At 50.4% G+C, this 14936-nt stretch overlaps 1 protein-coding gene across 4 annotated transcripts in view; it reads left to right on the forward strand.

The window, feature by feature from the left end:
- Window positions 1-12485, forward strand: part of FAM219A (family with sequence similarity 219 member A) — a 52187-nt gene extending 39702 nt beyond the window's left edge. Inside the window, exons 2-6 of one of the 4 annotated variants that reach the window (XM_065879544.1) lie at window positions 7615-7714; window positions 10659-10761; window positions 11013-11093; window positions 11719-11773; window positions 12327-12485. In XM_065879544.1, coding sequence (XP_065735616.1) covers window positions 7615-7714; window positions 10659-10761; window positions 11013-11093; window positions 11719-11773; window positions 12327-12485 — 498 coding nt within the window. The remainder of the gene's footprint in view (window positions 1-7614; window positions 7715-10658; window positions 10762-11012; window positions 11094-11718; window positions 11774-12326) is intronic. The other 3 variants (XM_065879546.1, XM_065879547.1, XM_065879548.1) reach the window with 3 other exon arrangements.
- The last annotated feature ends 2451 nt before the right edge of the window (window positions 12486-14936 follow it).

Raw genomic sequence — 14936 nt, forward strand, 5'->3', positions numbered from 1 at the left:
TCCCTATAAGTGGGGCCCCTAAGGGCCCACTTATGTGTCCTAAAAGGCCTGAAGTCCTGGCCAATTGCCTGGCAATTCAGGCAGCTCCTGGAGAAATCCTGGTGAAGGGGGAGATAGGGACTAAAAGTGGGAGCTGCCCAACAACTGGACTCAGGAAATGGGACTCAGGACTTCAGATCGTACCGCAGAGCAGGAACTGTCATTGGCCAAATAATTCTCTTTTTTTTTCCCACATCTCTATTGGAGTATAAATGCTTTACAATGTTGTGTTAGCTTCTGCTGTACAACAAAGTGAATCAGCTATATGTATACATATGTCCCCATATCCCCTCTGTCTTGAGTCTCCCTCCCACCCTCCCTATCCCACCCCTCTAGGTTGTCACAAAGCACCGAGCTGATCTCCCTGTGCTATGCAGCAGCTTCCCACTAGCCATCCATTTCACATTTGGTAATGTATATATGTTAATGCTACTCTCTCACTTCATCCCAGCTTCCCCTTCCCCCCACCCCATGCCCCCAAGTCCATTCTCTACGTCTGCGTCTTTATTCCTGCCCTTCCACTAGGTTCATCAGTACCACTTTTAAAAATTCCATATATATGCGTTAGCATACGGTATTTGTTTTTCTCTTTCTGACTTACTTTACTCTGTATGACAGATTCTAGGTCCATCCACCTCACTACAAATAACTCAATTTCGTTCCATTTTATGGCTGAGTAATATTCCATTGTATATTTATGCCACATCTTCTTTATCCATTCATCTGTTGATGGACATTTAGGTTGCTTCCATGTCCTGGCAATTGTAAATAGTGCTGCAATGAACATGTGGTACATGTATCTTTTTGAATTATGGTTTTCTCCGGGTATATGATGTGCCCAGTAGTGGGATTTCTGGGTCATATGGTAGTTCTACTGTGAGTTTTTTAAGGAACCTCCATACTGTTCTCCATAGTGGCTATATCAATTTACATTCCCACCAACAGTGCAGGAGAGTTCCCTTTTCTCCACACCCTCTCCAGTATTTATTGTTTGTAGATTTTTTGATGATGGCCATTCTGACCAGTGTGAGGTTGGCCAATTAATTCTCATGTTGTGATGTTGAGTCAGAGAGAGATGAATGCCTTAGAGGCTGAATGAACAGCCATCTGCAGGGAAGTAGAGAGGTCTAACCAATGCCTAGACTACTACTGAATATTCTTGGACTGGAGGTTAGGTTTCTGCCAAGCCATGGACATTGGATACAAAGGCATAGTGTTGCCTTTTGGGGATCTCCCTCTAAATACTGATGTCTAAACATGTTTTTTACCACCCATTGCCAAGAGATGTTTTTGGGGAGTGGCATAACCCTGCAGGGGACCACAGCCCCAGGTAGCTTCTGAGCTGAACAAATTGTGACAGAAACAGAGTTGTTCTTTGATACCCTATCTTGCATCATCTACCTGTCAGAGGGTGGCCTGATCTCCAGATCTTTCCCTGTTTTCCCGTTTCCTTGTCAGCACTACCTTTCTTCCTGGCCCTGTTCCTGCTCTAATTCTGTCCTGCTTCCTGCTTTCACCCAGGGGAATTGAACAAGGTACAGACATGACTCTATTCCAGAGGTAGCCTTTCAGTATTTCATAACTCAGAACTGCCTCCACCAACTCCCTCCTAAAACTAGAGGAAAATTCATGTGTGTTAGGGGAAGAAAGGTTAGATAATGTTGGTGCAAGCGCTTTCCCTCTTCATATCTCATTCTAAATCCATTTCAATTTCCATCTTCTGGAAAATTAGTGCTTGAAGGTGAGGACAGAGGTTACCTTTCCTGTGGGAAAGTGAAAATTGAATCATGTCGTTTGAATCATCTGTGCTCAGTCCACAAGACAAAGGCAGAATTGTTCAGCACCACGGAGAGTACCTTTCATCCTGAAGATGAGATCAAGGGTAGGTGAAAGATGAGGATTGTGTAGCTGGGACCCCCACCAGTCTGATCTCCTTCCACTCCTGGCTAGCCACCAAGTATCCCTCTTTTACTCAATCCCTTAGCATTCACCCCCTTCTTTACTTAACTAGGCTTTTAGGAATGAACTCCCTTAACTTTCCACCCACCTTTCTGCCTCCATGTTATCTGCATCCCCCACCCATCTTCACCTCCCTTCCATTTCAGCAAGGAGCCTTCCTCCTCTGGTCTGATTCTGGTTCCATCTTCTCTTGACTCCTCAAAGACCATGCTCCATCAAACATCTCCTTGTTGACCCAACTTCCTTCCCTTCAGTCTAGGACAGTGGTCAGGTGTTCCCTAGCTCCAAAGAATCCTTCAGCTCCAAAGCTCCCTCTGACAGTCATTCACTCTCATTCCTTCTCTTCGCAGTTTAACTCCTTGAAAAAATAGCCTGTGTTCACTGTCTCTACTTCCTCATCTCCTATTCCCTCCTAAACCCCCTGGAATCTGGGCTCTGTTCTTACCATTCAACCAAAACTCTGTTTGCTGAGGCCACCTGTGACTTCCTTATTTCTAAATATTGTCTTTATCTTATGGACTCATGTGTTTATTTGACCCTGTTGATTTCTTCCACCTTGAAACTACTTGAAGGTCTCCCTAGATCTCGTCTTTCTGCTCCTACTCAATCTTCTTCTTCCACTCATTCCCTAATATTGGATGCTCCTCAGGACTCCATTCTTGGCTCCTATCTCTTTTCACTGTGCTCATTCTTCCTGAGAAGACTTATTCTCCTCTGTGGGCTTCCATCACCACCAGTCCACATCTCTTTCCTGAGATCCCAAACCTCAGTTCCTACTGACTAATGATGCCATCTAAGTGTCCAAAAGCCACTTCAGGGCTCAACATGTCCCATACTGAGTTCATCTAATTTTCTCTGAGTGTAGTTATGCCTTCTCCTTCATTGTCTGTTTTAGTAATTAGTGCCCCTTTCCCAATTACTCCAAACAGAAAACTAGGAATGTCTGGACTCCATCTTATCTCTAAAGTCTGCCACTCTACCCTCTTTAACATCCTCCTTTCTGGCCTTTTATCTTCTGCTTCTGTTTAGTTCAGGTCCCTGTCATCTCCTGCTGGCACTGTTGCAGTAGTTTTCTGACCTTCAGTCTCATTCCCTTCCCCTCCATCTTCTATATGGCTATGAGAGGGTCCTTCTCCACCTCAAATCTGATCATGTTACTCCCCCACTCAAGGCTTCACTGGCTTCCCCATCATATACTTTTTTTTTTTTTTTTTTTTTTTTTTGCTGTACGCGGGCCTCTCACTGTTGTGGCCCCTCCCACTGTGGAGCACAGGCTCCAGACGCGCAGGCTCAGCGGCCATGGCTCACGGACCCAGCCACTCCACAACATGTGGGATCTTCCTGGACCGGGGCACGAACCCGTGTCCCCTGCATCGGCAGGCGGACTCTCAACCACTGAGCCACCAGGGAAGCCCTCCCCATCATATTCTGAGTAAAGAACAAAATCAAGACCCATCCTCTCCCGCAGTCTGAGCCCTCCTGGCCCCACAACTTTATTTCCTGCCACTTTTCATCATGCCTTCTAGATTTCAACTATAGCAAAATACTGTTCCTTGAATATGCAATGCTAGTTTCAGGCTTCTGAGCCTTTGCAGATGTTCCCTGAACATCCTTCCTCCTTCCTCTTAAGCTAACTGGTGAACTGATGTTTTGAGATCTTTTCAAGTGTCTTCCTCTGTGAAGTTTTCTCTGACTTCTTTGTTCCTTTCCTTCTACTTTTATGGCCCTTGTTACATTTACTGATAATTACTGGGAGTTCCTCAAGGATGGGCCTATTTCTGTTTATCTTTATGAGCCCCAGGCCTACACTGTTAAATAAGTGAGAGAAATGCAGCATAATGAAGTGAGGCAAGAGAGAAGACAGAATGCCCCCTGATCAGGCCCCTCCTCACCCTGTGGAGGGAGCATCTATTCCACAGACACCTTCGCACATAAGCCAGGCCCCAACATGTGTGGTGCCAGGGCTGCTGCTGTGGATCAGTCACTGCCAGGGCACATTGTTCATGATTGTGTGGGTCCCACGGAGCCTGTACTAATAAAAACTTTATAGCTAGCACAAATGTAGTGCTCACTATGTAGTATACTAACTACTATTCTAAATGCTTACATATTAAGCTCTAGATTACATAGTATCACTTTATCCTCACAGAAACCTTTGACATAGGTATTAGTATTAGTCCCACTCTACAGATGAGGAAACTAAATCCCAGATCACACAGCTAGTAAACGGAGGAGCCAGGATTTTCTTTTTTAAAGAGAGATCTTTTTTTTTTTTTAATTTTAGAGGATTTTTAACTTTTTAAAAACATTTATCTAGGCTGCACCAAGTCTTAGTTTTGGCATGCGGGACCTTTGTTGCGGCATGAGAGATCTTTAGTTGCAGCATGCGGACTTCTTAGTTGCAACATGTGGACTCTTAGTTGCAGCATGCGGACTCTTAGTTGTAGCATGCATTGCAGGATCTAGTTCCCTGACCAGGGATCGAACCCGGGCTCCCTGCATTGGGAGAGCAGAGACTTATCCACTGGATCACCAGGGAAGTCCCCAGGATTTTTTAAAAGAATAGTCTAAACTGGTCTCCCTGTATTGTTTTCTCTGTTTTCCTGTAAATTTAATAAGTTCTATAGTAAAGCATTTTTAAAAGATTTGACTAAATCAATGTGTTTTAAACCCCTCTCCCACCCTTTTTAAAAAAGCAATAAAACCTTTCTTCAACCAAAATCTTGCAGAAAGGCTGATATGTAAATGAAATCAAAACGGATCTATTCTGGTTGAAGGCAAGCCAGATCCCCTCTTATTACTTTCCTCTCTCACTCAGCCCTGCCCAAGGCACAGGGTTCAGGAAACACAGTTGAATGAAAAGCACTGGACCAGACTAACTCTTAAAGATTCTTCTGGCACTTTTCCTTCCTCTAGTTATACTGGCCATACTCTAGTTATACATACTCTAGTTATACATTGGCCATTAGCCTATATATTCTGTCCCAGAAACAGTGAGATTGAGCTATTAATCATCTCTGTAGTCTTTGGAGAATTTGTATGCAGGGTTGTAGAAACATAGGTTGCTGTTAGAGATGCATCTCAATGTCTGTCTCTGCTGAGTGTTTATTAACAATCTTGGTAATCGCCACTCTAGTTCCTGGATCTAGCTAACTCCTGTCAGGTGTCCTTTGGGGCATTTTAAATTCTCCCTGATTTCTTGGAGCCAGATGCTTCCTCCTGCCTGGATTCCTCTCTGATACTTATATTCGTGAATATTTCACATTTAATCTCCCTGATTACATTTCCATGTGATGGTCATGGTGCATTGGCTGCATGTCTCAGGAAAGACATACAGGAAACCCATAGTAAAGGCTTGAGTTTGCAGGCACAGTGCCAGAGATCTTTGTTCCTGCCACTAAGATGGCCTTCTATCATGGACAATGACGGGGAGATGCTGAATGATGAGTTTGCATGGGACCTCTCAGTCTAGGGCTTTGCACCCTGGCTCTTGACCCAAAGGGACTGGCAGTTTCACTCAAGGACCAAATGCCACTAGGACCTGCCCAGTAGCCGCAGGGACCACACGTGGGTCCCTGTGACCAGAGTTGCTCAACAGCTTCCCAGCCCCCCATCCTTCCTGCACCACCTCCCTCCAGTGTTGCTACCTAGTACTTCCAGCCTGATGAACTCATCTGCACTGAGGAGGGAAAGTTAGCCCCAAATGCCTGAGAGCCTGAGTTCTTAAAGTTAGCTGTTGGAGGAGGCAGGGATGATGGTCAAAGAGGCAAGATGAGCCAAGGGGCATAGTATCCTGGAAGCCAGCGGAGAAAACCATTTCCAGATGGATGTGGTATGTGTGACATGTGACAAATGCTACAGAAAAAGTAGAGGAAATTGGAAATCTGCCACTGCTTCCCTGGTAGGGCTCCACAGGCACGTTTTATGGGTTTTACCCTTTGAGAAGCCCGCCCTCAGGCTGCTTTGGGAGTGAGCCTTCCCTGCAGCCTAGAGCTCAGCCGTCAGGTCTCCACGTTCCCTACAGGCAGCACTTGCGAGGCTGTTTTGGCCACAGAGAGGCATGTAAAGGCCACTAGAGGCCTCCTGCTCCAGGGCTGCAGGGGATAGATGCTGCCAGTAATCAGTCTCCCAAGAAGGAGCTGAGCCAGGGAGGCAGAGGATGAGGGACTTGGAAAGACTGTGGCATGGGAAGTTGCCTGGGATGCAGGCACTGCAGCTCCCCGCCCCCCCTCACACCTGTTCTGCCTTCCTGTCCCATCCCCCTCAAGGACAGCTAAGGATGGAAATCGAGGACACAGGCCCAGGTTCTGCCCTCGGGAACTCACAAACCACTATGGCAACACAGCCCACCCTGGGCCTTGCACTCTGAATGGCCTAAGGAAACATAGACAAGGCCAGGATTTCCCTCCCAAACATTCTAGACTTTTCCCTTTTCCCTTAGTGACAAGCGTGTTTTCATCCCCACTGCTTCATTCTAAAGGGAACAGAAATCACCCTAATGGCTATATACCCTTCCCTTGATGGGTCACCAGAAGCCACTCAGATCCCTGGGCCTGGAGCATTCTGCCTGCCTATCTGTCTGCGCTCCCTGGTCCCCAGAGGCAGAGCAGGCACAGCCCTGGATCCTCTCTGCAATCCTTAGACCTTAGGCATACCACTCTGTGACCCTAGGCAGATGGTTAGGGTGGCAGCACCTGTATCGATGGTTGGTCATTAGTTTCTCAGGGAGAATGTGAATGGCTCCGGCCCCTTCCAACTGACTGAGGCAGGGTGGGCCAAGGCCCTGGATCTTGTAGCAGAGATTTGGGGTGTTTGGGAGGGAATGGTGAGGCTAGAGTAGGACTCTGGGCAGCACGGCGCCCATCGCAATGGGAAGAAGTCAGTAAGGAGGGCAGTGAGGGAGATCGAAACAGTTGCAGACCCTGGACGACGCACAGGATGCATGCTTTCCTACCTTCCTTGTCATCTGTAGCGTCAAGCCCTGTGTGGGCAACACAGGACTAACTGGCCACCAGCTGATTTGTCATTATTTGTCTTCTCACCTACCTTTCCCAGCCAACCATTTAGGTTCTCGCAGGAGACACTCTTTAGCACTCATCTGTGAAATGGAGAAGTCCTCATTAGAACTGCTGTGGCTGCAGCCTTGAAGTCTAGCCTGGCTTGGACAGTCAGTTCTCTGGATCCTGTGAAGGGATCATTCAGTGCTAGGGGAAACAGAGGGAGAAGGCCTGTCTCAGGGAGCACTTACCCTGACCTAATGCAGACTTAAATTCACAGGAATCTAGAAAGACCTTTCCAAACAAGTACATAGGAAGGGCCCTGAGGAACAGGGCAACGAGTATGGGAGGTTGGAGAAGGTGGTCCTTTGGGTTTAAGGAATTGCGGTAGGCTTCCTGGGGGAGGTGGATCACACAGGACTTAAAAGATAGACACCCAGGTGGGTGTAAGTAGCTCTTCCACCCAGCTCAGTGTCTTCCTCCCGTGGTAGATGGGTCTGTCCCTCCCTCCCTGAATACCCTGCCTGCTGCCAGGGAAAAATACCTCCAGAGGACAGATGAGAGCAGCCCACTGTGTTCACTTCTTAACAGCTCCCTATCTCTCTCCTTTCTCCCCCAGGACCCAGCCGCCGCCTCCATCTCAGACGGAGACTGTGACGCCCGGGAGGGTGAGTCAGTAGCCATGAATTACAAACCATCCCCGCTCCAAGTGAAGCTGGGTGAGTGTGTCTGGGGGGTGAGGGATATGTGGGGAGTGGACAGACAAGGTGCTCTGGGCTGGGTCTACAATGAGGTGCCACAAATAAACCAACTCAGGCTAGCTGATTCCAAGACTCCAGCCACCAAGTCACTGGCACCGCCAGGCACCTTATCTCCTGCAAGGCCAAGAGGGAAATTACAGTTCTCTACAGGAGCCCAGAACTCTAGAGGCATCTCTGAGGCCAAGAAGGCTCCAGGTATTCCAGGGGATAGCTGCAGGGGTAAAAGCATGGAACCCCAGAGAGTGGGTTGGCAGTCCCATCAAACACTGGACCAGGCTAAGAGGAAGCTGCCTTAGAGGTGGGGTGTCGGTTGCTATGTCTGAGGGGTAGAAAGGAATGAGGCTCCCAAAACCTAGAAGCTGAGCCCCTCTCCCCATTCCTATGTCAGCCTATCTGGAGATCTCAGGATCTCATCGGCTCCTGTTTGGGGGATCTTTCCCATAGTTTCTTAATAAACCCAAATCTCTCCCCCACTTTCCAGGGTCACCTTTCCCTTGGGGGTTTATCTTACGTCCACTCCAAAGTCAGTTTATGCTACAGCCTGCTCCTTTGAAGTCACATGTCTCCCAACCATGGCCCAGAGCTCCTGCAGCTGCTGCTATCACTTCACCCTACGCCGAATACTGCGTCTCTCCCTTCAGGGACCAGTTTCACTCACCCAAGTCTGCCATGCATAAACAGGCTTGTAATTAATAATTTGCCTTCGGGAATTCCCTAGCGGTCCAGTGGTTAGAACTCCGTGCTTCCACTGCCGAGGGCCTGGGTTTGATCCCTGGTCAGGGAACTAAGATCCCGCAAGCCACAAGGTGCGGCCAAAAATAAATAAATATAAAAATAAAAAAATAAAAATTTGTTTTCACGAAGAGAAGTTATAACACAGTGCATCCAGGAAAGAGTTAACAATTAAATACAGGCTGTCACTATCCTTCCAAACTTCTCTGCCATCCCTGCCACCCTCCTGCCCATCTTTCTCCTCAGGCTCCAGCTGCCCATCAAATACTGGACCCCTCCTTAGTCCTGAGAACCCTTTCCCATCTGTTCTAAAACATTCTCCCTCTGCAGCTGCCAGGACTCCTTTTCACAGAGTCCTGTTATGTTATTCAGCTTTTTGTTAACCTTGTTTTTCTCCTTCCAGACCAAATCCGGGGAGCCCCTCAGGCTGTTTTTCTAAACAAGAGAGCAGTCCTCTCAGTGGAATTTGTTCATTGTCCCAGGACACCAAACTCAAACTGTTTTTGAGCCGCCAGTTTTATTTGCTTATTATTGTTTAACAATACAAATATTTTAACAAGTATAACTTCTCCTTTACTCTCGCCCGTCATATTCTCCTCCCCAGAGATCATCATTCCAAGCGTTTTTCAGTTTTTTCATTTTATTTTTTATTTTAACACAAGTGGTATCATACTGCACATATTTTCTGAAACTTTTTTCGTTTTTGTTTTTGTTTTCCACTTAATGTCTTAGAGCCCCTTCCAATATCAGTATATAGAGAATGACTTCATTCTTTTAAATAGTTGCATAGTAGTCTGTAGTTTTGTTTTCCCAGTTTATTGTTAGCATTTTTTCAGTTTCAAACAATTCCAACATGCTTTTAAAATAACACTTAAGAAATAAAATAAAATGAAATAAATAAAATAAAATGACACTCTTTTGTCCTGCCCATTACATTACCACCAAAGCTCCTCTAGAAAATTCACAACCTCGTTCCAGTTGCACTGAGGAAAATCCCCACCAGGAACTTTAAGGCGAATTGCACCCCCTAGAGGCTTGGGGTGGTAATGGCAGGTGCTGCCTGCTGGAAAGGAGGTGGAGGCAGGTTTGAGGGAGTTAGGTGAGCAGTGGCAAAGAAAAAGGGTTAGAGACTGGGAGATGAGAGACACGGAGACATGGAGGTCGAGGAAATTCCAGAGTCACAGTAGCTGGAAATGCCCATCCCATCCTTCCTCTCTGGAGCTTGTGGTTATTTTATGAGAGCTTTCCCCTGGCAGTCCTTTTTCCTACATCGGGGCTGAAATGACAAGGAGGAATGGGTAGCCAGGCCTCCTCTAGGGCCCAGGCAGCAACTGGCTACTGGTAACAGGGCCACACATGAGGCAATGGGTCACCTGGTTGCCAGTCCCATGAATCTGGTAGGCTATGGAGCCTCAGAGAATTCAGAGGCTGACAGAGGAGTCAGAAGTAGTCTAGGCAGAGGGGCTCCCCCAGCCTCCTGCCCCTTACCCTGCCAGCCCCATCTGCCCCTCCCACTCTACAACCTTCAGTGGCTTCTTTTCCTTCTGCATTAATCCCTAACTCATCTGTTTGGCATTCAAGGCCTTCATGCTCTGAGTCTGTAATCAGAGGGAGCCCCCAGCCGCTTAGCACAGGACCTGAGACATGACTGGTGACACAGATGTTTGCTGAATAAATAAACGACTGAATAAATGTATCCTACTTTTCTAGAGTGACCTCCCTCCATCTTCACCCCTCCATCCCATCCACATCCACACTTATTACACTCAACTTCTAAGTGCATTTTTCTGTACACTCTCCCTCCTTACTAGAATGCCCTCCTCTCTCCATCTCAAGGTGTCACCTGCAGGAAGCCCTGCCATCCTTCTGCTCTATGTTTCCTGCTCCAACCTTTCTCTGGAATCAAGCACACACTAGCTGCCCAACTTGGGAGTACAGCTCCTGGAAGACAGGGGTCAGCCTCCTCATGTTGCCCCCTCACTATCTGCCTTAGGTTGTGCAGAGCCAAGTACTGTCTCTCCCAAGCAGCAGGGCCTGGAGTTGGATCCCTGCCTCAGTTCTTAGAGAAGCAAGGGGTTTCACCATGGAGGCCCAGCCCAGGCTGCCCCGAACAGTAAGGCAGGGTGCCCCTGGGGGCAGGACACAGCTTCCTTCCCGTGTTCCCCTGTAGAGAAGCAGCGGGAGCTGGCCCGGAAGGGCTCCCTGAAGAATGGTAGCATGGGGAGCCCCGTCAACCAGCAACCCAAGAAGAACAATGTCATGGCCCGGACAAGGTAGAGGCCCCACCCCCACCCCGCTCCACCCTACCAGGGCCCTGCCAGCCAGCACCTATCTCTGCTGGTTCTGACTCCCGTCTTCCCTCCCTCCTCAGGCCCAGCTCCTCTCTGAGAGGAGAGGGCCTCCCAGGATCCAAGGTGGCGAGGGTGGCGTAGGGTGAGGGAGGTGGTCGGCACAGCCTAACCCAGTTCCTTGCCAGGCTTGTGTGCTTCAGTTGCCAATCCAGTCCCCACAATTCTCCACCCAGGCTGGTCGTCCCCAATAAAGGCTACTCCTCGCTTGACCAGAGCCCAGACGAGAAGCCACTGGTAGCCCTTGACACGGACAGGTGTGTACAGAGACATTGGGGCAGCCGGGCAAGCCACAGCAGCCTGTGCAAACACACAAGTGGGCTGTACAGGACGTACTTGCTATATTGTTGGAATTGGGGTGTTCCTCAGCCGGGAGCTCTCCAATTGTGAACCCCCGCAAGGAATGGAACTTTTTACCTGGAGGTGGGAGAGAGCAGAGAGAGGAAAAGGCAACTATGCAATCTGCTGCTGTCCTGGGACAGCTGATCCAATGGCTGCCCCTAAAATGGGCCCTGATGCCTTGCATGGCACCCTGCCCCCTCTGAGGAAGGCGCCCTACTGCTGGGAACATACCTGGCTAGATCTGGACTTTGGGAAAACCCAACAAACCAGGGTAATTTGAGCCTAGAAAAAAAAAGAGGGAGGGCTCTGGGGGATTTAGGAGGCTAAGGGGGGCAATTAATTTAGAAGGGTGGAGCTAGGGAACCTGTCTTGAAACTGCATTCGCACAGCAAGCACCGTTTTCACTGAGACCGTGCTGTTTATTTGGAAGTGTCAGGGAGGGCTGAGGTGTTGACTGATGGCGGTGGGGGGAGGTAAAGAGAGTTTTCTATTTAATATCTGGGAGTCACTTCCTCTCTGTCTTCTTTCCCCTGCGGCCAGTGATGATGACTTTGACATGTCCAGATATTCCTCCTCTGGCTACTCCTCTGCTGAGGTGAGGCCCCATCCCTTCCCGTCCTAAACACACGTAAGCAGGCCCACCTCCAAGAGAAGGGGTGGGGCCAACGCCAAATCACACCCTGAGAGGAGCAGTGGGCAAAGCTAGGCGGAGCCCATGCGGGGGGTTGGGGCCTGGGATAAGATATGGCCGGAAAGAAAGGTGAGGCCTTGGACTCCGCCTCTAGTGCCAGGAGCCCAGGGTTAGGGATGGGGCTTGGACCCGGGTTGGAACAGGAACAGGGCCCTTACCTAGATGACACCTTACGGGAGTGGGCCTGAAATGAGGGCAGGGCCCGAATAGAGGCAGGACCTAAGGTGGGAAGTTGCCCTTAGAATGGGGTGTGGTGTGTAGCGGGGTGGGGCCCCAGGGGGACGTGCTTGTAAGGGAGGCCAGAACTGAGGCTGGGGCCGAGGAGGTGCAAAGCCTGGGGTTTTGGAGAGACCTAGGATGCAACAGGTTGGGCGCCGATGGCCTGGGCATGTGGCCCCAGCCCTGCGTGGTGCCTCCAGATGGTCCCGAGCCTGACCTCCCTCCCCTTTGCCTACAGCAGATCAACCAAGATTTGAACATCCAGCTGCTGAAGGACGGCTACCGGTTAGACGAGATCCCCGACGATGAGGACCTGGACCTCATCCCCCCCAAGTCTGTGAACCCCACCTGCATGTGCTGCCAGGCCACGTCCTCCACCGCCTGCCACATTCAGTAGCTGGCGGGGCCGCTGCGGCCGGCCGGGGTGGGGCCGCCGGGGGCCAGGTTGGACCAGGCAGGGGCCAACCCCTCCCCAGCTCGTCCACCTGCCCCCGGCCCCCGCACACCCTACAGCCGCCAACCTCGTAACAGTCATTGCTTCCTCCTATGGTAGGACGTGTACCTCTGTGTGTTCATGGAGCCGGAGAAACCAAAACCGGGTCTCTCTCCACCCCCGGGAGTGCTGAGGAGGGGAGGGGGCGGTTTGTTCAGTTACTTGGGGGACCTCGCCCAGCATCCTGCCCCCTCCCCAAAGCTGCAGCCCAGTAGAGGAAAGGGGTGACTGGACTGCAGGGAGGCCAACAGTAATGAGTGGGGGAGGGATCACAAAGCCAGGGGTTTGGACCCACCCACGTGAAGCCATGAATCCCCCAGCACCAGCCAAGGAAAGGGGCTGGGAAGGAGAAAGGCCCAGGGCAGTAGGGGCAGGGCGCAGCCCCTTAGAGCCGCCTCCACATGCCCCCCTGCTGGCCCACGTACCATCTGCGTTTCTACCCTCATCTCTAGATGGGAAGCCTGATAAAGCTGCCCAGTGGGATATTGTCCCCCACCCTTGGGGATCACTGCCTTCTTTCTCCTCTTTGCCTCATTCACCCCCTTCCTTGCTCTCTGGATTGTGTGGAGGGTGAGGTGGGCGTTACAGACAGCCAGAGTTTAGGGTGGTATGATCTGCCCTCACCTGCCCCTAACTAATGCATCTGTCTCTCTGTACCCTGCCTCATCCCCCCACCCAACACACACACACACACACACACACACACACACACACACACTTACACTTCTGTTCCATTCATTGGTCTCTGTCCCTGGCTGGAAGCAGGAGTTAAGGCTGGCCTCGAATGCCCCATTCCGGTCTCACTCTAGCCCAAGATCCCAGAGGCTGCTTCCCAGGAAGAATCTTCAAGGAAGCAAGCCTAAGAGAATACAGTGGCTGCATGTGTATGGCAGGGACAGCTTGGCAGAACGTGTGTGTGCCTGGGGCTGTGAGGGCGTGTGTCTACATCTCTGCATTGGGCCTGTGTCTCCAGATGTCTGTGGCGTCCGCGGCGGGGAAGTGACTGTGTGGCCTGTTAACAGTGTGAGAGGCTGCCCAGCAGTGCAGTGGGCTGGCGGTCAGAAGGCTCTGGCACTCTCCCCGTTACCTCCAACAAGCCATTTATATTCTCTGGCTTTCAGTTCCCTCCACTGTACAATGAGCAGCATCTGAAATTATTTTTAAGGTTCTTCCAAACCTGAAGGAATTTCTTCATAGGAATTTCTGTGGAGGTGGATAAGGAGGTCTCTGTGTTGTCTTTTGAGTACATCTGGTGGCTTCCTGCGTTGCACATCATTCATTGCTTCCTCCTATGGTGGAAAAGAGAGGGGGAAGTTCCTGTGGGACCTGTGTAATGCCTGAGTACAATCGGATCTTTTGGGAAATGTGTGAGTGTGTGTCTGTGTGTGTCTGTGGATGTGCACGTGTATGTGAGTATCTATGGTGTGTGTAGCTGTGTGGGTGTCTGAGAGTCAGAATGTATGTACTACTGCTTCTGCTGCTGTTTCTCAGTGGTGGCAGGGGTGGGGGTGGTGGCTAGAAAAGCTGAGGATGAAAATCAAGAGGGAGAAGGTGACCAAGGCCCTCCCGTGGGCCGGGGCAGTATAGATCTGCCCCGTGCGAAGGAAAGCAAAAGCACAGATAGCCCACGCCTGGTCAGGTCTATGCCGCACAAACCCCGTATCCCAGGGCCACTCCTCCATGCTGACCTCCCCCATGTGCTGGCCAATCCACTCTAATATATACCACTCACATGGTGCCAACGTGCACAGGACACACACACAGCCCAGTTCCTGGCTGCCAGTCCTGGGAGGTGGGAGTTGGGAGGGGGCAAGGGCAGTGAGAAGAGAGAGTAAGGCTGCTGGCTTAGGAGGGGTAGCACCTCTCCCTGCACCACACCCAGGGACTGCCAGCTCCTGAGTGCTAAGGTGCAGCTCTCCACCCTCAACTCCTCCAACCCACGCCTAACTCCTCCAGTGCAGGGACCCCGGTTAGATGATGAGAAAATGCCAAAGGGAGGCAAGGACGGAGAAGACACCTGCAGGACTCACACGGCCCATACTGGCCCCCACCTGAGCCTGTTTCTCCCCCCCGCACCCGCCCCGGTCAGCATACCCACCCCCCGTCATCTGGGCCCCAAAACCAAGCTTCCTACTACTACTACCACCACCACCCCCCCCCTCCTTGACTCACCCTTCGAGAACACGGGTACCTCCTCTTTTCCAGGCAGGGCCCCCGCCAAGGCTCACTTAGACTGCTGCCTTTGCTGCTGACATGCTGTGTGACTCTGGCCCACTGCTCAACCTCTCTGGCCCTGAGGAATAAGGGAAAGGCTCCCTCCCCACAAGATATACCTATTTCCCTGGCAGGCAAGGG

The sequence above is a fragment of the Phocoena phocoena genome, chromosome 6 (genome assembly GCF_963924675.1).
Source record: "Phocoena phocoena chromosome 6, mPhoPho1.1, whole genome shotgun sequence".
NCBI lineage: Eukaryota > Metazoa > Chordata > Mammalia > Artiodactyla > Phocoenidae > Phocoena > Phocoena phocoena.